The sequence below is a fragment of the Athene noctua genome, chromosome 9 (assembly GCF_965140245.1).
Source record: "Athene noctua chromosome 9, bAthNoc1.hap1.1, whole genome shotgun sequence".
In the NCBI taxonomy this organism is placed as follows: Eukaryota; Metazoa; Chordata; class Aves; order Strigiformes; family Strigidae; genus Athene; species Athene noctua.
Window position 1 is genome coordinate 16,956,685 of NC_134045.1, and position 25,080 is coordinate 16,981,764.

A 25,080-nucleotide genomic window follows, 5' to 3' on the forward strand; every position below is an offset into this window, starting at 1 on the left:
CCCGCAGCCTGCGGCTGGGACCCAAGAGCGACCGGGGCTGCCCTCAGCGCGCTCCCCCCGCCCTTCGCACCCGCCGCGGGGCTGCGCCACGCAGGAGCGGGTCGTGGGGCGGTAAAAACAACCCCGAAAAGAGACATTATTTTTAACCTGGTCATCCCCTATGCAGCGACACGACCAGCGGCCCTGACCCAACTGCGGCGGCTGCCCGCGGGCAGGTGGGCAAGGAGGGAGGCCGGCGAGGCGGAGGCCGGCGAGGCAGGGGCCGCCGAACCGCTGCGCCTGCCGCCTCGCACAGGCCCCCCATGACGGGGAAACCGCTCTCCCCTCAGCGCGGGATTTACAGCGGGGAGCGCTGCGCAGCCCCGCGGGCCGTTGCGAACGCTGCGGACCCCAACGCGGGCGGCCCCGGCCCCAACGCCGCCGCCACCTCCCCCCGCGATCCCCGCGGGCCGCTCCTCCCGCCCCGCCGCCTCAGCACCGAGAGAACCCCACCGCCCGGCGGCGGCCCGCAGAGGGGAGGGGGCCGGGGCGGGGCCGGCGGCAGGAGGCCGAGCTCGCCTCTATAAAGGCGGAGGCGGCGGCAGCTCCGCTCGCCGTACTCGTTTCCGTGCGCCAGCCGTGTCCGCCCTAGCCCTCCCTGGCCGCTAACATGGCGCTCTCCGGCGACCCCCATTTTAAGAAGCTGGTGGAGTGGCACAAGGCCAACTCCTCCAAGCTCGTCCTGCGGCAGCTGTTCGAGGCCGACAAGGATCGCTTCCAGAAGTTCAGGTGAGGCTGGGCGGCCCCCGCCCGCCCTCCCCCGCGGCTGAGCGGGGCAGCGGCCGCCCCTGCCCTCCCCAGCGAGTGCCGCGGCCCGCCGGGCCCTGGGGCTGCCGGCACGGCGGGCGCTTCCGCCTGCGCGGCCCGGGGCTGCGTGGGGCGGGAGGGCTCCTTCCTTCCTTCCCTCCCGCAGGGGCAGAGCCGGGGCCTCGCCGCGGGCGGGACGCGCCCTCCCGGCTGAGCCCCGGCGGGGGCCGCGCTCTCGGCGGGGGGGCCGGGGGAGCGCTGGCCGGTGGCGGGGCGGGCACATGCGCCCGGGGCCTGCGGCGGCGCGGGCGGGCGGGAGCCCCGCCGTGCCGCGGGGGCAGGTGCCGGGCGGGGGGGCGCTCCTCGGCACCCCCCGAGGAGGGCGGCCGGGCGTGCTTGTCCTTGACTCATCCTTGCAGCAGGGTACGTGCCGGGAAGCACAGCGCCGGGCCGCGGCTCGCACAGCGGCATTCTGGGTCCTTCATTTCTCAGCCTCTCGCACCCGTGTGCTTAGTCATGATAAGCTCCGCGATAAAAGCACGAGGAGCTCTCCGTCCCTGTGCCCGCCGGTAGCACGGCGGTGCCTACCCCCGCCCTGAAATGGGCAGCGGGGGGATGTTGAGAAGGGTTAGCCCTTGCCTCGTTGTTACCCACGTTGCAGAAAATGCATTGCAACATGTTTTTGCTAGAGGAGGAAGTAAGACGTGGAAGCGGTGTGATAACGTCCAGTGGTTTCATCCTGCGAAGTGTACTAGTGTTTTCTGTGCACTGGAGACTCCTGTGTGTGGTTACATTGTTGGACTACACCAGCAATCCGTGAAGTCTAATACTATGTAGACACATCCCTGACTTCAGTTTTGAAGTGAGCCTGGGTAATAGAGATATAGTGAGCTTCTGTTCTCCACTGTTGAGATAAGACTTGTTGCATGTATCAAGCTTTTCATTAGTATCCTAGGTAAAGTGCCTTTCCTTTTGAGCTTATTAGGTACTTCTTACATAGTAATTAAACATCACATGTGAAGTCCTGCATGCTGGTATACAAGAGGTAAAATGTCATTTGCAGTCATGGAAAAAGTATGTTAAATTTTTGGAGTATTGACTTCATCTGGCTCTTATAACAGGATTTATACTGTTGAAGAACTCCATTAATACTATCTTCTATACTATCTGCTAGTACTCTAATAAAGCTAGTTTTGGCTGCAGGTTTGCCTTATCTCCAGTATATCTGAAGAGACTGAATTTAGTAACAGCCTTGGAGCAAAGGAAAGCTCAAGCAAGCTAGCTAAATAAATCAAAAGGTATAATCAAGAGGTTTCTTCTAAGGTTCCTTCCTGAATGGCTTAAGCAAGTACCCTTACTGGGGATAGCACTGCATCTTTCTCATTGGCTGTCACTTTAGTGTTTTCAAGCCACTTTAACCACAAAATATACTCTCTGTCTCAAATAGTCTGTATTTAGTTGTGGCTGTGAATGTATAATAGACTTTTTCAAGTGTTACACTGTCACTGTGTACAGTTAACCAAGAAGATATTTGACAACTGCTGTTGCAGGCACACATACACATCTGTAGCATGTTTTCTCCACACTAGAAGTAGTCAGTGTGTCTTCTAGAATGTGTTTATCAGATTTTTTCGTGAAGTGTTGTCTACTGAGGTTTTCTCTTTCAGAGGACTGCCCAACTTAATGTCCTTCTGTGCTGCCCATAAGGATAGGTTGAAGTGTTTTAAGTTCACTTAATCTTTCCTTAATACTCTGTCTTCATAGTTTCAGTTTTGTGTTTTGATAAAACAGCACATTCTAGAATACCAGGGGAACTTTCATATAGCAAAATACAATTACAGAACTGACAGCCTGGGTTAGTTTGGCAGATCTGCTTGTATACTTCTCACTGATTACCACTCCGAACCAGATCAGCAGGATGATAGTAGTTAACATCTGTTTGAAAGCCTAAGCAGTCTGGTGGTTTGGCCACAAGGTCCTCTCTGTAGCTTGCACCCCTCTCCTTATGTGAAATTAATCTTTATGAATACATAGTAGAATTAATGGAAATGTATTATAATAATATCATCGACTATCACCCTGCCTTCAGAAGGGAGAAACTGTGCCCGTGTAGAGGTGCTGCTTCCTGATACTGGTTCTGGAGAAATTTCAGATTGGTGAGGAGTGTTTGTAATCTGAAGGTTTTATCTCTAAATGCAGATACCTATTTAATGTTGTAAGAATCTTACACTCACTGATTGTGTCCTACAGAATATAGATAAAAGATCTTTTCCTTTTGACATTTTTTCTTCTGCAGAATTTGTATATTCTGTTTTCCTGATTTGGAGTGTAGTCAGACTTATAGGGAACACTTTTGGCTTTCTTTGCCATCCAGATGTAAGGTCTGGTAGGAACAGTGGGTCTTAACAACATGAGTTGTTCACTAGAAATACTCTTAATAGTTTTGAAGGGGTCAGAACTGATAATGATGCAGCCATCATAAAACTCAGTAGATAATAGATACCTGGATGCTGATTAAGGTACTCTTGATGCACATAGCTAGTACAAGATATGAAGCACTAGTATTACACTCCTAAGTTGGCCTTGTCCATTATGAAGGATCAGGAATAGCATCCAATCTAAATGGAAAACAAACCACCAAGGAATCTGTGTGTAGTAATCCATTTAGGTGTTGCATACAGCTGCTTCAGTATGTGTTTAGATAGAAGATAAAATAATTCTGAGGTGCTGGAGGTGACCTTCTGATTAAGAGCTGCATCACTTAAATGTGGATGTGGCTTACGTGACAAGGTTCTTGTTCCGCCCGAGTAGCACTACCATTAGCTGCTGCATTGCAGGATGGATAGTGTAGCAGGATGCAACTGAGCTGCAGGGTTTTGGACTTCTGTTTAAATAAACAGTGGACCTCTTCATGTAAGGGTTTAAAATGAGATTACACTGCATGCTGTGTTCCACCTTGAGTGTGGGAGGTTAGATCTGGTAGCCACTGCTTGGGTTTTTGCATGAAATAACTTGGAATGTCATCTTTCTGCAGGTTCTTCAAACAAGTTGAGACTTGAATTCAGCCAGAATTTCACGTGATACTTTGTCTTTTAGGTCTAGTGAGATTGATTTTTTTAAATTTTTTTTTTAATTCCTAGAAGGAAAATCACAATTAACTGTAGAAGTAAGGCATATGTCAGGTAGACAAAAGATTGTAAGGATTTCCTGTTCATGGAGTAGGACACTGGGAAGACTATCGGTCTATGTGAAACTGTAGATGAGTATTAAGAGTTCTACTTCTCTAAACTGAAGAAGTGTTAGTATACTAATGGCCTTGTTGTATCATTAGTAAAACGTGTTCTAATCTAAGACCTGTCTGGAAATACATTGTATCAAATCTCAGACTTGAAGGATTTGTTCCTATTTTTATTCTGTATCAATAAATAGCAAATTTGGCAGGTGAGAGATAATAGTCCTTTCCTTAGATAGCTGTATTTCAGGTATCCTTGTGCTGGATGGTCAGGGTTTGAGGAGTCCTGTTTGCAGCCCACTGAAGAGTATTGATACTGTTTTTCCTTACTTGCCTTGTAGTCTCACCTATAAAAGAAACACTCTTCCAATATTGTGCTTGAAGACACCTTCCTTTCCTTATTTAGTGTGTCTCGTATTTTAAGACCAGAAAAAGACCAGCATGTTACTGTCTCTTTCTGAAGTTAATCAAACCACCCAAATGTCTAGGCCTTACTGATTATTACTGTTATTGCAAGTTCAGCTCTGTTCTTCCTCTGCAGAATCTTGCCTGTTCTGTTGTATTTGGAATAGCAATTATAGCATTGTTTGTCCCTGTGAAGTGTCTGGCATATGTGAGCACTGAAATAACAGAGCATATTTCTGTGCTAGAGTATTGGGAAGGAAAAAGCAGGGGAGATAATGAACAACGTGGAAACACTGAGAATTTAGATGCAATGCAATTTCCTGTGGCTTGCGTGTCTGGAGCAAAAGTGAGAGTAAGACATAAGGCCTTCTGTGCTCTTATAGAAGGCCTACTGACTTACTTACAGAACTTGGATTCTTCAGTTTAGAGTAAATGTGTATATTTTGGCTGTAAATTAGTGTAAAGTAGTGGGTAGAAAACTGCTGTGAAGGGCTAGGGGGACTGTTGAACTTCTCACATAAATACAAACAGCCTCACTTGAATTCCCATTGGACTACCATTTCTGTGTTTCATCTTAAATGTAAACCTAAAGGTGCTTGTATTTTCAAGTGTTAGGCTATAGCTTTCAGAGGAGGGTTAGTTAAATAATTTGGAAACTTCCACTGATTCACTGAGGACAGTGAGAGTATGGTAAGCTTTTTACCTATGATATATTAGGAAATAGCTAATTATTGCTAGAGAATAGCTCAGTGAAGACTATGTGATTGTCCAAATTTGCATTAAATACATTTCATAGTTTTTGGACTTTCACAAGCAGAAAGTGGGCAGTAATTTAGCTTGTTGAAAACCATGGTCTCCAATTAAAACAACACACTAGTAAGTTAGTTTATGAAACTTGTTAAGATTCCAGTTATTTTGTGACTTACAGAGGAGTTACCATTATCTTGCTTAAATCAGTCAGGCTTCAGGAATGTGGAATTAAACAACCTGTTTGTTTTGACAGCTTGACTGTGAATACTGATCATGGAGATATATTACTGGACTATTCGAAGAACCTTGTTACAGAAGAAGTGATGAAAATGCTGATGGAACTGGTAACTTTGAAAAATGTTAAATTAATAAACCAAACAGCTTTTTTTAAAAGTTAACTTCTACCTGTAACTGATTGTTCTGGCATTGTTTATATACGTTTAACTCTGAATTTGAAATCATCAGAGTTAAGACATCTGTTCACAAATTTTGGGACTGCTCAAAGTCTTGCACCATCCTTCTGCTACAAGGTACAAGGCCATTTTTCGATGTGCAGATCTGTTCCTTGTGCTCACTGAAAATATTTTTGTCTGTGGAACAGACCAGCTGGCCTATGGCACTGTTGTGGAGGTCTACAATAAAATGAGAGATTCATATCAAGCTGTGAGAGGAGGTCGTGTCTTCTATACCTTCAATTGAAACAGTACTTCATATGTCATGCTGTCTTAATTTTGAGTTTTGTTTGCGGTTGGATGTATTTTAAGAAAAGTTTGTGTCATGAATTTCAATTTGTCATGGTGTCTGTTTTTACAAGTCTTCCTTAACTATTGGTTCAGCCAAAGGCTTAGACTAGATAGGACACAGATTTTTAAAAAGGGAAGAACTAGCAGAGACAGCCATAGCAAAATCACTTCTGCTACTCTTCAGTTAAAAATAAATAAAAAATGTAAGCTGATACAAAGAATCATTAATGAATCCCATAGCATATGACAAGATGAAACTGAGTAAGATGGATTCATTGCATCTTGGTTGTTCAGCACATGTTACTGTGGAACCTCTGAAGGAAATAAACAGTCTACATAAAAATATTTGCTTTAAGAGAATAAAATTTTAATTTAGAATCTAGTGGGTCTTCAATTTTTGTTTCGCTGCCTTATGTGGTAGATGTTAATACTCTTTAGTGTAGCTGGACCTTTGTAGTGCATGTTGATGTCTTATTATTCTTAAGAATCTATTTTTACATTTCTCAGGCAAAGTCAAGGGGTGTGGAAAGTGCTAGAGAGCGCATGTTCAGTGGAGAGAAGATCAACTTCACTGAGGTAAGGCTATTTCTGTCTGTGTTTTTTTTCCCCCCGCAGTTGTGCTTATATATTTATATTGTGGATGTTCATGCATCTGTGTAAGAGAAGTCTTGAAAAAAACTTACTCTAATTGCTACTCTGATATGCTGAGTGGTTGTAATGGTTACTGCACTACTGTAATGAGAAATTTTACAGCCCTGACAAAGAGTGAATAAAGCTACTCAGTCCTCCAACACACATCTTAAATTTTAGGAATTTTGGTGGTATTTCTTTCTTGTCTTGTTTTACATCTTTTGTAGAGAGGAAGATGAGTTAGATCTTGCAAAGGGTATGGAGCAGAGTATCGGATTCCAAGTATCCCTTACATGCTTTTACCTCATGTCAGTGTTCATAAAGCTTACTAAACTGTCTGCAGAGTTTTAGGGAGGATAGTGGAAGGCTTTCTGCTTTGGGTTGTTGATAATACTTATCTTTGGGTATGTGAGACAGTAGATACTATAAAGAATCTTGGGAAATAAGCCACCTACTTCAGTAAGATGAGTATCTTCATCTTTTTGTAGATCTGAAGGCTGTATTAGGGTTAAATCTTGACTAAAACATACAGAAAACCAACTGTGCTTTTTTCTGAAACTAAAAATAGGGTGAAAACTGGAAACTCAACAGTATAGTTGACTTACTAGTCTGCCTTAAGGACTATTTAGTATGCTTGAGGTAAAATCAGAAATCAGTATTCCTTTGACTTGGTTATTGACTGACTTAGGTGTTGCACAAGCTGTTTGCTTAAAAAAACCTCAGCAGTTGGACATTGATTTGTTTGTGAATGCTACACGTTTGTAAAAATGCACAGACAGAAGCAGATAAAGCTTCACTGGAGCAATCATTCCTGTTCTGTATTAATGCCTTCAATTCACGCATATAATTCTAGCTAGTGAAAAGAAGTGGGAAGATAGTGGTAAGTCTTAAATCCACTTTGGAGGATTGTTTTCTCAAATACTGCCTCTCACTAGGCTCATGTAACAAATTATTACAGGGTTAGGCCATCTCTGACCATATATTATGGAATTCCTCTTCACTGTCTACATGAGAGTAAATATAGCAGCTGAAGTATTCTCAGAAGGATGCAATTTTCACAGAAAGCACTTGCACGCAGTATTAAACTGTGATGTGTTTGGCTTCTGCTGCTACCTCTGTTTTGCTACTGTGTTGATATGGCAACTTTATGTAGAAATTACCTGCATGATGAGTCTAGAAACAGCTTTGTCATTATCAGGCTGTTTCTCATTTAGAGTCAGAAGTTGTCTTGGGGTTAGATATGGTTTGGTTTTTTTGTTTGTATAGAATATCTAATCAAGTTGGTTTGGCTCTGGAATATGAGCATGTGGATAATGTGAAATTGTCATGAGACCTTAAAACCAGGATGCTATCAAATGGCATGACTGACTAAACCTGAAGTAATAAGACAGAAGGAAGCAGCTCAATGGCAAGAACTGACTTGTCCACTACCCTTATTCTGATTTAGAACATTTTTTAGCTATTTGTCTCAAGTATCAAAGACTTGTCTGTATTATGTGCTGCAGGCATTGCCTGCATGGTATGTGCTTATGTGGAAATTCTTTGTAGCGCTCCCAACTGTGTCATTGCCAGGTGTTTGTCCCAGATGAATTAAAACTTGCAGCTTGATATGGCACAGAGACAGTGCATTAGAAGGTAACTCATATCTGATCACTCATTTTGGGGACAGTATTCATAGCCCACCCAATATTTATAAAATATTTCTGTTAACAGCAGACATCAGATCAAATATGATTACTCCTGATCAAGACAGAGCTTCTTTCAAGCCTGATAGTGAGCAGTATTTACCAAATAATACTATTCCATGGCTGAGTGTTGCAAAAAAAATTGCTTGTTCACCCCAAATTTAAGTGGGTACACTTCGATAATTAGTAACTGAAAGAGCCTTTTCACATTCCAAGTCAGTAACCACAAACTCAGTGATTTTTGAATTAGCATTTGGTATTTAAATCATAACTTGGCAGTTCATATTGTCTGTGTTGTCTTTGTCTCACAATGCCTCTCATTGTAGCAAGGAACAGTGAGGTAGAGCAGACTAATTTTTTAATTTGTTCATTAGTATTGACTAACTCCTTCATTCCAGATTAAAGCTGTTAAGCTCCTGAACAGGTGAATCACAGGCCAGACTTCAGAGCTTTGATTTGTGTATAACTGTGGTGAATAAATACATGGTGCATGCTTACGGATTTTTTTTTTTTCTCGTAATACAACTGCCATCTACATACCTGGTGTGCAAGTATTCAGGGAACATTAGTTGTGGACAGTGGATAGAATCCTGTGGCTGGTGTATATTGGCAAATGTTTGAATACATATTTGTGTCTTCCTATATGAAATGGACTACTCCAGATTATTGAGAAAATGCCAGAGAAAGTAACTGGCTATTTGTTGTCATTGATTTTTCAGTATTGTTATTAATAGGAAACAATTTCATCTTTGTAAACCTGAGGCATGCCAAAATAAAGATCACTGAGAACTGTGTATTGCTGAATTCTGAACCTCAATCATTAAATGCTTTTCAAGGGATTTGGAATTCTCTTTTCAAAGTAAACAAATAAGCTCTTTGTTTACTTTGCACATTATATGCTTTTGTAAGCCCTCTGCACTGATTCTGTGAAGTAAGTGATGGTGATGACTGTATATACACATACACACAAAAACTACTGTTCTACTAATTCCAGTTAATCTAAATTCTTCTTAAGTATTGAACACTATACTACCTTTTTGATGAGGCACCTGAGGCCCCTGTGTATAATTGGGAAATAGCTTTATCATTTTTTTCGTTTACTGTTTCAGAACCGAGCTGTGCTTCATATTGCTCTGAGAAATCGTTCCAATGTGCCAATACTTGTAGATGGGAAGGATGTTGTTCCAGAAGTAAACAAAGTGTTGGACAAAATGAAACACTTCTGCCAGGTATAAAGTACCACCATAGCTTATTTTTCATGTACTTGTTTTATAGCCAACCTAGTTCTTACATGTATGTTGTGAAGCATTGACTGTTTGACATGAACTACTGTGCCCTCCTCTGAGGTTTATAATATTTCAAGTGTGGAGTTGGAGCTGGGTTTAGTGTGATTCACTTCTCTGTTTCCAGTTGGGTTCTTCTTTAATGGGCTCTCTAGATCTTGCTCTTTCAGTGGTAATCTTTTATTTACTTCAGAAGTTTTGTAAATCATTAAGTGCCATTCAGTTTTTTCTTGCTAATTTTTCAACTACTTGGCTTTATCAAATAGAAACTGCCTCTTAAAATTTGTGTAAAATCGAGAGGTAGAAGCTCCCAGCTCGCTTGTAATTTGAATATGCTCTACTTAACTAGTTTCTTAAAGATCCTGTGTTTTTAGGTCAGATTCCTTTATGGTTCTACTCAGTTTGCAGCTTGAGCAGCAGGAAAGTTTTGTTCCCTAGTTAAATATAGCAGTTAACCATTATCTTCGAATATCATTGGTTGTTCTTTGATTCTGTACATATTTGAAATGTAGGCAGATCAGTTTAGGAAATGCTCTGAAGAACTTCATAGAGCACACTAACAAAGTGAGAAGTATGCGTTATAAAACTAATCAGTAAAAGCTGACCAAGTAGTTAATAATACTTCTTAAACATGACTAAGGAACTGCACCTGCTTAGCTGCTGTTGTGAGTCTTATCCAGGTGGTAGCGGCCAGTATCACTACCAACTCATACTTAACCTTTACAATATGAGCCTGGATTATGTCCAGTTCCTAATGGATAAAATGCCAAAACCACAATATCTGACACTAATTAGTCTGAATTTGGTAGTTTCTTCAGATAATGTAGGAGTTGAACGGCCACAGAAATTCAAGTCTGACTTCCACTGCAGAGTTTTTAGCTGATTAAGATTTTTTGGTAGTGCGAAACAAGAGTTTTCACTTGTGCCACCCTCTATTACTAGATAGTTTCAGTCATCAGAGCCTGTGAATATCACTTTCCATGCAGATATATCTTCTCTGTAAAATAAAAATCATGTTAAGGAGTTCTTTTGGAAAGATTAACAAAGATGCTTGTTCCAACTGACTCACTTAGGCAGATGAGATTTTAAAACTATCTCAGCATCATCTACAGAGTACAGGAATGGTATAATAAATTGATACTTTTTTTAGTTTGGAAAACCAAACAGCTTTAACTTCAACAACTGTAGGGAAGGAGAGCAACTATTTGCATAACCAGGTGATTGTTGTAGAAAAATTGCTTCAGAATTGGGGAATGTATGTGGAAATATTCATGATACTAGAAAGGTTCCTTTTGTGATTGGAACAAATTTAATGCATTGGTGGTACATGATGGACAACATTCAATGCAGTGTTTCAATATTAGTTAACGATTCCAGTTTTATATGTCAGGATTCTCTAACTGTTAAAACAGCAAGAACAGAGCAGAAACCTGTACTATGGGCTGTTAAGATCAAGCCCAGAAGTACATCTTAATGTGAAACATACATGCAATAGAAAGGCCTTTTTCAGCACTCGGTTTGCCGATAAATCTCTGTGGCTTTATTCATATTTTAATGTCTTCTAGTTTAGTGAAATTGCTTCTAATTAAAGATGCTTAACCCCTTCAGGTCCAAATATTTGTTGCAAATAGTTTAATGCCTAAGGTTTTTTCATTTTTATCTTGATTTCTCTTGCCTTTGCCAGCATTCTATTGTAAATGTTATAGCAGTCCACACAGAAGGAGTTTGATCTTGCAGTGTGTTTTTAAATATGTGCATTAGTCTTCTAACACTTAATGAAGGGCTGTTTTAGACATAACCAAATGTTTAGCTAAGAAGGTAGCTTTAAATGTTAGGCTTTAAAGTCTAGAAGCTTGAAAGTAGTCTTCAGAGACTTTCTACAACAATGCCTGAAAACAGCCTATTTCCAGTGTTAGAATTGGTAACTTCAGTGTAAGTATAAAATAGTCAATACATTTTTTTTTTTTTTTTTGTCACAGAGAGTCCGTAGTGGTGAATGGAAAGGCTACACTGGAAAGGCTATCACTGATGTGGTCAATATTGGGATTGGTGGCTCTGACTTGGTAAGCTCCTGACTTCTACACCTCTCCTGCATCTTTTTGTGTGTGTATACTTGCAGTGAAGATAAAATCTAATTGTTGCTTCTGTCCAGGGCCCTCTGATGGTAACTGAAGCCCTGAAACCGTATTCCAAGGGAGGCCCTCGTGTTTGGTTTGTGTCCAACATTGATGGTACTCATATAGCCAAAACCCTGGCTGAGCTTAAACCGGACACTACGCTCTTCATAATTGCATCAAAGGTATGTCTAACGCAAGCTCTGGGGTGTGACTTATTCTGACCGTAAAGGGTTCAGTCAGACTAGAGATCTGTACACAGGAAGATCTAGATCAGGGACTTCTAGTGTGGACTGTTTCTAAGGGCTCTCTTGATTCATCCTAAACTTGTGGTACAAGGTTGTGTTGCTACTGAAATACTTAGGGATCCAGAAGTCAAGTGCTGGAAATGACTTAACCTAAACAAGACAGACATGGGAGCAATTTCTTGTTGTCTAGGGAGTATTTCTCAGGCAAAACAAAAAAGCCTTATTCACAGGAATTTTTTACTGTACTTCTCTCTGGATGTAATGTAGGATTCCATGTAGTTATTTCTCTGAAAATCAAGATCTTGTCTCATTCCTTTCATTTAAGGTTATTTTTGGTCTTTTATTGTAAGTACAGTGTTACTTATTAGCAGTGTTAGGGTTTTTGCAGTAATATTTTGCATTAATGGATTGTGTGTAGCTTGGGAATCTTCATTCTGTTTTAGGGTAGTAAAATATCTTTACCTAAATAACTTTAGTGCTCAACAAACTCAGCATTTTAAATACTAAGCTTCTTGACTTACAAAGAGCTGGAGGTAGTCTGCTGGTAGCTTATAATGTGACACTTATTTCTAAATACAGGCTTAATAGCTGCCTGTCAGTTTTGCCTTGCTAATAACTTATTCTGTGAACATAATTGCTAGCTGCCATCTTCCTTTGAGGAATGCTTCTGTCTTTGCAGAGGAAACTGATGAAGACTAACTTCATAGTTATGTAACTTGCGTCTCCTTCATTTGTAAAGCACAGTAGAACCTTTTTGCTGTTGAAGACAATCTGCAACAAATGAATGTGTGTAATGCTGTCCATGCTCTACAGTAGTGCTCATTATCTTATCTTGGCAATACTGTGGCCGAGCAACAACTTATGGAGTAATAAGGAAACTTCACAAAGTAATACTGATGGCCACTTCGAATAATTGAGTTCAGGGATCACGGTTCAAAGGCTTAGGAGACTGCCAAATTGAGTGTAACACTTCAATTTCTGTTTGCCAGACTGTAGTTAGATAATTGGATATATTTGGAAGAGGATGAATGGCATTTTTTCTCTTCCATAACAGGCTTGTGTTTCATAATGAATATATTTCTGGAGATGGATGAGAGTAGGTTGAATCTAGTGTTCACCCTTAAAGCTAAATTTTGATGGTTGAATACATCAGAATGGTTGTAGATATTTGCAAAACTGCATGACTGAACTTCTGTGCACACTTCGTGAAGCAGGAAAATGTTTTCCTCTAGTCAGCAAAACGAAATTATGGCAAGAGTCTTAGCAGAAATGAGTGTTTCTACATGAAAAAGTAGGAATTGAAGAACAAGAGCTCAATCCAGTTAGGTTATTGTGTTTTGATGCTCAATTAGTTCCTTTTTATGGAATGGTAAAGCTTCATATTTAGTGAAAGACTAAAGTAGAAAATTTTAGTCTCCAAGGTTTTTTTGTAACTGTTAGGGGGAGGGAAGGTAGGAAATGGGGAATAATTATTCCAACTCCAGATACATGATAGTATAAAACTAGGTAAGTAAATCCAGCAACACTAGTCTTTATTGGATTGATAAGCTTGCCTTTTTCTGAAATCTGTCAGCAACTGTCCGTTAAGAACATCTAGAATCACTCTGCTCTGATTATCTAGAACATAGGATGTTTTAGCAGCCTCAACTTGTTCCAGTTTTAAGTACAATGTTTTACATACTTCCTTGTTTTCTGATGTGCAGACTTTCACCACCCAAGAAACTATCACCAATGCAGAAACGGCAAAAGAGTGGTTCTTACATGCTGCTAATGATGTAAGTGCAATATGTATAGGTTAAGTAATGGAATGCAGTGGCTTTTTGTTGTTCAGTTTCTCCATGGCTGTTCTGTGTGCTTTGGAGCAGAGCTGATAGCTTTCCAAACATGAGCTATATAGCTCAGCAAATGCTGTATGTTCATCATTTCAGTGCTTCATGGTTAGCAACAGGCTGTTATGTCTGAAAGTGTTGAACCCACTGTTTCTCCACTATAAATGGTTGTCATACATTGTTCCCCTGAGTCCTGCCTGTTAAGTAATAATGTAGCATTTGCCTTAGAGCTGGCTAATAATTTGGTGGAAGCACCAATATGGCAATCCAAGAATATGGTGTATATGTAGCATAACCTTCTAGTTCTTGGCAAATATTTACAAACTAGAAATGAAGCTATGGCTGGAGAGATATACTGACATTTCTATGGCATATGGCTGTGCTATGAATAGAAACCTTGTATTTGGCTCATTTGTTTTTCTAACCTTTAAAAGAAAAAAAACCCTGCTCAGGTAATTAAGACAGTCTTTAACCTGTTCCAGTCAGCATAGCTCTGTACTTAGTTTGAAAGCTGGGCTTTGAAATTCCTTGTTGTACTGCTATTGCAGACAACTCATCTTTGTTCACTAGGACACTTACTGAAAGACCAGAGTCTAAATCTGGAGCTTGAGATATATCAGTAATTCCAGTTGTCTTGATCTTTTGACCATATCCAGAAGGGTAGCACATGTACAACAAACTCAGTCTGCTTCAAAGTGGTGGTAGTCATGTTCCAAACATACTCTTAAAATAGTGTGCTGCTCCAGGTAGTGACTGCTTCCAGATGGCTTCATGAGAATATTATCAGAATGTTATCTTCAGACAGGCATGCTGCCAAATCCCACGTTCAATATGAATAAATATGATTTCAAGTTGATAACAAAAATAACTGATAATAGTCAACAGTATTTTGTTTAAATGTAAATGGTAGCAGATCAGCTTTATGACCAGAAATTAAAATAATTAACATTCTAGATCTAACAATCTGTTTATTTTTATTAAGCCTTCAGCTGTGGCCAAGCATTTTGTTGCCTTGTCTACCAATGGTGTAAGTATAACAAATCTATATTTTTTCTATGTACCTTTAAGATGTCCTCACTTCAAAATCCAGTAAGAAAGCTTATCTTTTAAGCCACTATTAATAGTGAATACTAATAGTTAGTCTTCCTCTTGAAAAGTGTGTTTTTCTACTGCAAATAACTGAAGTTGTTCTAGAGTAATGAACTGTATCAAGATTGGACCTTCAGTGTAGATTTGTGCTTTTTCTGCTAGAGCTTTAAATTTGAAATCAAGATCTCTTACACTTGAAATGACTGTCCTGTTATTGAGTGTTAACTGTAATTGCTTAAGTGTATGTGAGTACAGTTATGTAAACAAATACTACTCTACTAGAAGACTAAGTGCTGAAGTGATGCAGGTAGCTTGTGTGAATGATCTGTAGCATATGATGAGCATTATGTACCCTGATGTGGTGTTTTCATGTAAAAACATGAAGTAGAAAGGCCAATAGCAGTTGTGCCATTGCTGAGAGGCTGTCAGGCACTGTGGTGTGAAGTTCCTTTCTTCCATTCTGGTTCTGATAAATGTAAACTGAATGTCAGTCCAACTCCTATCTATATTGCCACTTGAATTGATCAGAAAGTGAGTGTATGTCACTTATTTTATTTGAGACTACTGAATAGTGATAGTGATCTCTGGAAATTGAAGTGTATTTTTTCTGATGGATGCTATGTATTTTTAAAATGGAGGATGTAACTGGGGAATTGTGTATTTAATAGGTGTGCAACTTGTGTGTTTCATTTGCTAGATATAAAGCTTTTTAAGAATGTTGGTTTTACTTATGATGTTCCTACATGCCTTTTTCATTCTAGCCTAAAGTTAAAGACTTTGGAATTGACCCAGAGAACATGTTTGAGTTTTGGGATGTAAGTAAATGTTGTGTAGTAGATGTAAACTGTTAGAATAATCTAACTTGATTCAGAGAATGCCAACTCGATGTCAAGAAACTACCAAAACACATAAATTATAGTAGTTGTATTCTTTGTGCTGAAACATCTGAAAAGTTGTAGCTAAAGGCAAATTGAGAACATTTCAGGCAAGCAAATCAGTCTTGTATCTTGGCCATTCCATTAAAGTCCTGTACTTGAAGGTCTGAAGAGGAGCCTTCTATGTTCTTGGCTGTCTAATCAGCTGTTGGGTAACAGGAGATACAAGTCTTAGTTTATTCCTCTGTGTAAGTAGTTATTATAAGCTGTGACATTTGACTGTTGGGGTCTACTGTATATAATCTAGGCCTCTAAAGGTCAAACATTAGAAACAGGAGCCTAATTTGATATTTTGTAGCAGATGCATATTTTAAGCATACTGCCCTTAGTCTGGGCCCTTGTACTTAATCAGAAACAGGTTGGTTTGTCTCATTGACGATGTGCCTGACAACTTCTGAACAGCAGCTTAAAAACCTAGTTTATCTAGAGCATTACCTTTCCCTAGGTAGTGTCATAATCTTGCTGAAGCAGGCTTTACTTCTAGAGGAGTTAGGAGTATTAGGAAAGCAGTTAATACAAGCTGCCAATTTATTACTTGGAAGTGAACTGGAATCAAGGGAACTGCTTCAATAGTTGTTACATAAATTGGGTAAGTAGGGTAACTTCAAAGTCTTAAAATCTGTACTTAAGGATTTGTTAGGGGGCTGCTGTAAAGTGCAGGTTCCCTTGACCATGCATATAATATGTAGTAAATATCACCAGAAGGAATATTGGGTTTGCTGAAAATAGTCTAAACACATGCTGCTATTTCATAATGGCTTGAATAAGTTTGCCATATAGGCCTTGCATGTCTCCTGTCTAAATCAATCTCTTGTTTTCAGTGGGTTGGTGGCCGCTACTCTCTGTGGTCTGCCATTGGTCTCTCCATTGCTCTACATATTGGTAGGTATTGCTATGATCGAACAATGCCAAGAATTAATATGGTTTTCAGAAATATAACTACAGAATACATTAACAATAGTGGGTTGTGAATCACATTTGGGGCAAATATTATTTTATCCAACCTACTATGAGTATTTGGATGTTTGAGCTAAAAAACAATCTGTAATGCAGTGGAAATACTGAGATTTTAGTAGTGTAAATGCAGTTTTGGCGATTACCCATACTTTATGTACAAATAGTCAAATTGCATTTCTAGTCACTTGTATAGACAAAAGTGCCTGATTTATGTAAAGCCGTGTCAGTGTTGAAAATTAGACCTTGCAATTGACATTCCTTAACAATTTAGGAGTAGGGTATTTAGCTTGTCAGACACATACACTAAACATCAAAAACTTACGTCTCCAGTTCTGCGTATGAGCTCTGTTTAGCACCGTAAACTGTTTTCTCCTTCCATGCCTTCCTTTTGTCCCCAGTACTTGTTCTAGGCCGTTGGGCCTGATGGCAGAAATGCTGTTTCTGTCTGCAGTTGATTGTGGAGCAAAAAACCTCCTTAAATCGATCCCCACCTACTTGTATTGTTACAGGATGGCATTGACATTGCTGAGGCAGATGTCAAGTGCGGGTGGAGAGTACACGGTGAATGTCAGAGCTCTAAAAGCTGTTGTTTCTTGGTGAGCAGGCTGTTTAGCAGCCTTGAATTTGTTCCCTCATCACTTTCAGATATTTAAAGTCTGAACCCATAATGTCATCTACTTTTCTAAATAAAAGCTGGAATTCCCATAGTCTGAGGTTAGAAAAACATTGGTTTTGTTGTTTTTGGAATGATATGGATAATAGTTGTCATGTGTAGGAAAACCTGTGTGATCAGCAAAATAAGCTTCAGTCAGGCACTTACTGTTTTGTCTGCAATAAACTGCTCATCTCTGCTGTCAGACAGATTTGGTGCTGACTGCTGACATGCCACTTCTTGCTCTTATACCCTTCATCTAAAGCTGACTTCTGACCACAGGTAGAGCTGCTGCTTTGATTGCCAAACACTTCACCATCTACTTTTTTCCATATAAGAATCAGGATTTCTGGCTTTGCAGGAAAGGATGTTATTAGTTAAACTACTCATTAGTGAAAAGGAATGGTGATTTAAATATCCTAATTATAGATTGAAGAAAAATCAGGTGAATGGTTAAGAGAACAGGGAAGTAGGGGGAACTTTTTTATAAGACCTTATTACAGTTGTTTCTCTTCAGACCAGCAAAGAAATCCCTGCTCTACTAGCCTTGTCCTGTTTTTTTGGGGCATGTCTCTCTGACAAAGTGACTAAGTGTTCAAACTTGCTGAAAACTATGTAGCTATTAATACAGAGCTTGGTTTTAATGCCTCTGTTTTCCTTCCAGTTGCTCATTCTGCCTGAATGGGGATTTTAAGCAAAGGTTTTTGAAGTATGTTCCATCAAGTTGGACTTGCTCTGAAGTCCAGCCTTTAATCATAACTAAATATATCTGGCTTATGAGATGCAAATTTCAGGAGAAGTCAAAGTGCAACTTTAAACTCAACTAGTAATTGGGAACCTTGCTGCATACAAACAATTTCGACTGTTTTATGATTGTCTACAAGAAAATCAAGTTTGACTTGTAAATATAAACTCTTTCCCTTGTTAGGTTTTGACAACTTTGAGAGCCTGCTCTCAGGAGCCCACTGGATGGTAAGTGTGGGATGCCAATTCCAGATTTGCTCCTCTTAACAGAGTTGTTAGTAAAATAACTAAAGGCAGGTTGTTTTGAAGTTCAGCTCCTCATGTCTTTTCAGTGCTTCTAAAATGACTGTGCATGGGAAGGTCTCCCTGGATCAAAACAACAACAAGAACAGTTTAAGAGTTGGGAGCAATGACAACTGCTTTATCAAAAGTGTAATTCTTTTCTCTTGTGTCACATAGGATAAACACTTTCACACTGCCCCACTGGAGAAGAACATGCCTGTTTTGCTGGCCATGCTAGGGATCTGGTACATAAACTGCTATGGATGTGAAACCCATGCCCTTCTGCCCTATGACCAATACATGCACCGCTTTGCTGCATACTTCCAGCAGGTAAGGTTCAGAGTAAAGGTTTCAGAGACAAATATGTAGATATGCTTCTGTCCTGGTTCTAGAACCCGAATGCATGTTTCTAGGTTAAAATTGCAATCACTTAAATTTGTTATCAAGGGCCTAAAGAGGGGTGCAAAGATTGATACCAGCTTAACAGCTCAGTTGGAGGTCTGAGGAAAAAAAATCTATCTTGGTTTCCATAAATGAAGCAGCTATGTTCCAGATACTTAACGAAACTTCCATGAACAAGCAGCACTTCTTGTAGTTGAAGTATGTATGTAGTATTGTACTGATACCGTGTGATTCTGAAAAAAAGGTGATACTGCCCTTCCCTTCTTTTAGGGTGATATGGAATCTAATGGCAAATACATTACCAAGAAAGGTGCTCGTGTGGACTACAGTACTGGCCCTATTGTGTGGGGAGAGCCTGGCACCAATGGGCAGCATGCTTTTTACCAGCTCATTCATCAAGGTAAACTGAAACTATTCTTTGTTTTGGAATTAAATTCTGAATGGCTACAAAACTGAAAGAATCTGCAGAACTGACACTGGTTTAGAGGTTGGGCTCTTATCTAACCTAGCATCACATTGCTATGGCACTCTTAATTAGTGGCTTTAGAAGGCTGCAAGATGCAGGTTTTAACCCTGCAATAAGGAGTGTCAACTAAAGCAGGAACTAAAAAGCTTTTTTTATTAACAACTGTAGTAAGGGACAATACAGCTTAAAGTGGCTGAGTCTTCCAGTAACTCTGAAAACGGGGTGAGAGTTTCCAAGATGTTTCTAAGATATTTTTTTTCCTGTTGCAGGGTTATTAATGTGACTTCTCTTATAGGAACTCGCATGATTCCCTGTGACTTTCTGATCCCAGTCCAGACCCAGCATCCCGTCAGAAATGGCTTGCATCACAAGGTAAGAAGTTATTTGTCAGGGCATCTGCATTTTCTTGTGGCTGAAGGCATTGAAGTTTGAGTATTGCAATTGTGGGATTTATAAATGTTCCTCTGAAACTATATATATGGGCTCTGAACATTCACTATAGGTTTGAAAATAGTTGTAATTGCATATTATATGTAATAGATGTAATCCTGTGGTATCTTTGTTCTTGAAATTGAAGCCACAGTTTGAGGCTGATTAATGGTGTGGCCTGCTGGCCTACTGAGGCTGGGAAGAGTTGAGCAATTAAGTATTTGGAGAGAGAAACTCCTTTTTGGAGTTGTAGGGAGTGTAATTCTTGCAGAGTAGGAAGAAGCAGATTTTCAGAGATGATGAAAGCTTCCTTAGAGATGCTGTTGTGAGTCTTAAACTTTGGGACAAAATGTACTGAGTAAACTAGCATGGTGAGGGTGGTAAGTCTTCTATATATAGATAAGTTTTTTGCCAGTCCAATTTTTAGTTTAATGTATCATCTGACTAAGGATTTTCTGTGAACTGTGTCTAAATTTTCCATATGTGGAAGCATGTCCAGGTTTACTACTTACTTCATACTTCAGAAAAAGCATGTTTCTTCACAAAACTTCAATCTTGACATGATTTCATATTAAGTGCTATTTAAATTGTTTAATAGAAATTTTTTGTCAACACCAAGTACAGGTAAAAGTTTTAGAACATGACTTTGCAAAAAGGGGAGAAAAGGCTTCATTTGACTGTAGATACAGTAAGAGCATCTTCAGTGTAATGGGTAGGACAAAACTACATGTGCATTTGCAAGCTAACATTAGGCAAGGAATAAAACTAACAACTTCAACTAGATTGGTATATGGTATGCTGTGAGGGTTTTCCTTTGTATAGGGTAAGTACATGTAAGCTGGCTACCTTTGACCAATCTTTGCAACCTGGTTTTCCATGCATATGGTGTAGCATGGCATAAAAGTATAGACTATACTGGGTGAGAGGTGTGTGAAATCCTGGCTCCTTTGTTCTTGCTGGGAGGCTTGCTGTCAGTTTCTGCAGGGGTAGGGTTCTGCAATGTCCTGGTTGTCTTTAGATATATGTACTAATAAAATACTAATCAAGTGTCTGGCACTGTGAGGTAAAAAGCAACAGCAGGCATTAAGCAGCTAAAACTACTGCCCATTTTACTACCTTATTTTTAACACTAAGAGCTGTAAGTCTAAACTAATCTTGGTCAAGATTCAAGCACTGGATACCATTCTAGCTAAGGAAATAGTAGCTTGAGTTAATGCAGTTTATTTCTACTGGCTAGATCCTTTTGGCTAACTTCCTTGCTCAAACTGAGGCCTTGATGAAAGGCAAGACTGCTGAGGAAGCTCGTAAGGAACTTCAAGCGGCAGGACTGAGTGGAGATGCTCTGGAGAAGCTCCTTCCCCATAAGGTAACCAGGCTTTGGCACTTGATGGCTTGCTTCTAGTTAAGAGGCTGTGGCGGTGAGGTCGTTGTGTTAGTCTGCTGCGCGGTGGAGTTTGGTAATGGGGCAGTGCCCTCCGGTGGCTGTCAAGTGCTACTGCCCTAGCTGTGAAGGTTGTGTTACAGGCTCTACTCTGTCAGGTCTCGTGGAGCAGTCTGTGAATGGTGCTCTTGCGAAAGCATGCAAATCGAAGACTTTTGAGGCTTTTCTGAAAGATGAGAATCTCATCACTGCCTCTGGGATACTGACTTGTGTTTTGTTTCCTGTAGCCCATAGTAGTAATGGTGCTTGGAGATAACTTTTTGCTACTGTGTTAAAAATAAAACATGAAAATGATAGTCTTACAGTTGAAGTTATTAGCCTTTAAAGCTTTCAGGGTTTTCTTTGCTAATAGAAATGGTCCAGTCTGGGCTGTACCAGATGAACTGCAATTTTCTGATCTAAGTTATATAACACACTAAATGATGTAACTCTTGGTTTGAAGGTCTTTGAGGGAAATCGACCAACCAATTCCATTGTGTTTACAAAACTCAACCCTTTCACTCTGGGAGCCATCATTGGTAAGTAAATAGATCTCTCTGTGAATGCTTATTAAGACTTTCTGATAAAAGTATATTGATAAATCTTTATTTTCTGCGTATAGCCATGTATGAACACAAGATATTTGTTCAAGGAATTGTCTGGGATATTAACAGTTATGACCAGTGGGGGTAAGTCTCCTTTATCTGTTTTTTCTGTACTCATTGACTGTGGTATTAATCTATTGTGACTTAGAGAAAAGACAAGAAAAAGTGTTAGAGCAAATGATTATAGGACAGTTTTAAATAGATTCTCTGGGGATAACTCATGCTGTATCCTTGTTCAGCCATGCATAATGACTTTGTAGATACAACTTTAATTAAGGACCATTGTGTAGTTTGATTTAAAATTCTATGAATGCAGAAAAGCAGTAATAATGAATAAAACAGTCAAGCAGGCTGAATACATGCTTTGGGAATTAGAAAGGGAAAATAATTTCCCTTATAGAAAGGAAAAAAGAATTTTTATGTCTAGAAACATTTATAGGCAGTCTGAATGGCATGTGTTAAGCCAAAGACTGACCACCTCTTAATTTTACTATACTGGAGATGCAAGAACATTCTTGGCAGATGTCTTCATATATAGCAGCCCTAGGTCTAATGCAGGCTGCACCTGTGATCACAATTCATTGTACTGCTCCATAGGTAGACACAGCAGCTTTGAGGAGTCAGTCACTTTTTAAAATGGAAGACTTAATCAGGAGTGAATCATATCCTCCTTAATCTGTAGTAATATTAACTGTGCAATATGCTGTGTGAAGACTTATGCAGGAGTAAGAGGGATTGGGAGATGAGTTAAGTTTTTTCAGGTGAAACCTGCCTATGGTGTGAGGGATTATTTTGCAGAGCAAGTTTGCTCTACAGGCCTAGAATAGCAGTTCACACTAAGCTCCCTTCTTAAAGTCTGAAGGGTAGGTCTTTGCATATGGCTTTTTTTTTTTTTTTAGAGCTATTCTACCACAGCAATTCTTTAACTAAAATATTGTAGTAGAAACTCAGAATGGAAGACTGTCTAATAAAAGCTGATGCCTGAGTAAGTAAAAGCTGAGTAAGTACAGCTTTTACTGCAACACATCAAAATCTGGAATGGCATCTAAAACTAACTGGAAGTTGGGGATGCTGTAGAACCAGCCTAGTTTCTTGCAGCTGATAGAGTATCCTAGGTTCTTACCCTGTGTGGCTGTAACTCCTGCATAGCAGTCTGTAGCATGGGGGAAGGCTTCCAGGCCTGCAGCTCAGCTGTTATTGTCTTGGTGCTACAAGTCAGTGTTTTGAGTGATGTTGTGTTCAACAGTGCACAGTAGCAAGGTGAATGCATGCTAGGTAACACAAGTGAGTACTGAAGGGGAAAAGACTCTTCTCAACTTCTAAACCAAAACTTTCTCTCTTTAGACATCCTCTAATTTGAGAACTGTCTGTTCAGCTAAGCAGCTGTCAACTCCAGTAGTTCATGAATGGCAATGAGATGAATAATAACTTTGTTAGTAATTTGTGAAGGGAAAAATATTCATCATAGTGTTCACTGTCAAGTTACCTTTTACTGGCACCTATTTTTACTATCAATGGCTTATAGTAAATACTGTAAGTTGTTAGCACTAACGTTTTTTTCTTTTTTCTGCTTTTATAAATGCAGAGTTGAGCTTGGAAAACAACTTGCCAAGAAAATTGAGCCTGAACTGGAGTCAGATGCTCCAGTGACATCTCATGATAGCTCAACAAATGGGCTCATCAACTTCATCAAAAAACACAGAGCCTGAAACAAAAGATTTGGAGAACATCGACAATCTAACCACCGAATACCCAAATCTGTTGTAGCTGTGCTTTTTTTAGCCACTGCTAACAAAAATAGCACTTTACAGATGTAGCTTCTTCACTTGTTGCAGTTAATCTTGTTGCGTCAAGTGTTACAAATGAAAACTAGTTTTGTGAAACCCAGAGTTTGTAAGTTGCTTTCTATTTTTGTGGCTGTTAATCTGTAAAGTGCAGCTGGTATGTTCCCCAGTTCTTATCCCTCACCTTCCTTAAAGATGATCACATACTGATACTAGAAAATAAAGGTACGATGGATGAGTAAAACTTCTTCATTCTATCTTGAAAGTGCAGACCTAGTAACATTTGTCTTTCTGACTGTATAAGGTACTCTGAAGCCAAGTAAACTAACTTCTGTCATTTTGGACTGGTTCTGCTGTAAGCTGGAAACTAGAATGTGTTCAGCAAATCAAAACTACAGCTGTAGGTTGTTCAGATTGCATAATTTGATGCATTTGAGCAAGGGTACAGATTTTTTTAAATGCTACTGTGAAAATGAAAGCTTACTAATGTTGGTTAAAAGATCATATGATTTCTCCATAAGCTATGCAAGCTCTGTGTGAACAGTTATCCAAAAAGAAAGTTTGTGGAGTGACAATGATATCTTAAATTTTCAAACAGTTGTCAAGAGTTGTGAAGCAAAAGCTTTGGATCACTTGAAGAAATGTATTTTCGGTATCATCCAGAGGCAGTTTCTCTCACTCTTCTTAAATCAGCATCACTGTTCAACAAAAAAAAATAGATAACTATCTGTAAACAAGTTGCTTAAATCCTTTCATTCTCTACCACTGTTAACCTCTCTCTGCTAGTGGACTGGCATGCTCTGGCTGTTGTTCTGTAACACCTTTAATAAAGGTAAGATACAAGCATTGAAAGGAAAAATAAGATGTTAACTGTGATTCTCATACACTGCACTCTTCATGACAAATGCTACTGTGGCTACAAAGTCTGAGCTTGTAACTTAATGCACATCTGTGCTGCACAGATTCATTGGCAGGATCAAAAGCTGGATCTCATTGATGTGGCACACTAATAACTCCCTAGTGCTTGACAATCAGGCTGCATGGATTTGAGTTGTTAAACTTGATCTAAGTGCATGTTTAGTGCTTAAAAGCTTTAGTATAAAGTAATTTCTACACATAAAACATGGTCACAAAAAGAACGACCCACCAGAGGGAGGCATATTTTTCATATGAGGTTTTAAACCTTTCATCTACCTGTGTAAAAGCATGTGCTAAAGCATGGCTTCTTCCTTCTGGAGGTGTAGGTGTGAAGTCAGATCTTCTGATTTGAATGGTGAAGCCTACTCTTTTGTCTAACTGCTTTTGTTTCACCTTTTGTCTCTTCTTCTCTTGGGACACTTTTTTTTGAGAAAGAACAAAGCCATCTCTGTTCTGTAATACTATTTTTTTTTTTTTCCCCTCTAAGTTTGGTCTTGTTTCTACAATGGATCTTTTTCTTGCAGGAGCTTTACTGATATGAAATAACATGCCTAATTATAACCCATAAGGTGTTCTCAATACTACCCTTCAAGTCTACCATAAAGGGGGACAGCAACACAGAATGATCAAGCCAGTTGTGTCTGTGTAATGCAAGAGTACTCCTGCCGGGGTGGTTTCAGGATCTGTCCTTA

At 39.7% G+C, this 25,080-nt stretch overlaps 1 protein-coding gene across 2 annotated transcripts; it reads left to right on the plus strand.

Moving 5' to 3' along the window:
• The first annotated feature begins 577 nt into the window (after positions 1 to 577).
• GPI (glucose-6-phosphate isomerase) lies at positions 578 to 24,029 on the plus strand. 2 transcript variants are annotated; one of them, XM_074912846.1, is made up of 18 exons: positions 578 to 768; positions 5,427 to 5,517; positions 6,424 to 6,492; positions 9,341 to 9,460; positions 11,494 to 11,577; positions 11,667 to 11,813; positions 13,580 to 13,651; positions 14,688 to 14,732; positions 15,556 to 15,609; positions 16,551 to 16,611; positions 18,267 to 18,310; positions 18,542 to 18,694; positions 19,037 to 19,166; positions 19,528 to 19,604; positions 20,899 to 21,027; positions 21,545 to 21,620; positions 21,704 to 21,770; positions 23,272 to 24,029. In XM_074912846.1, the coding sequence occupies exons 1-18, from the start codon at positions 650 to 652 to the stop codon at positions 23,393 to 23,395; spliced, it is 1,662 nt and encodes a 553-aa protein (XP_074768947.1). In that variant the 5' UTR covers positions 578 to 649; the 3' UTR covers positions 23,396 to 24,029. The 2 variants fall into 2 exon arrangements, with proteins under 2 accessions (XP_074768947.1, XP_074768948.1); XM_074912847.1 differs by lacking the exon at positions 11,494 to 11,577.
• The last annotated feature ends 1,051 nt before the right edge of the window (positions 24,030 to 25,080 follow it).

Bases quoted from the DNA above. Each gene is read 5' to 3' on its own strand.
- GPI (XM_074912846.1), top strand. From the start codon at position 650: ATGGCGCTCTCCGGCGACCCCCATTTTAAGAAGCTGGTGGAGTGGCAC. The intron at 769-5,426 runs GTGAGGCTGGGC...TTGTTTTGACAG, and splicing joins GATCGCTTCCAGAAGTTCAG to CTTGACTGTGAATACTGATC. The intron at 11,814-13,579 runs GTATGTCTAACG...TCTGATGTGCAG, and splicing joins TCTTCATAATTGCATCAAAG to ACTTTCACCACCCAAGAAAC.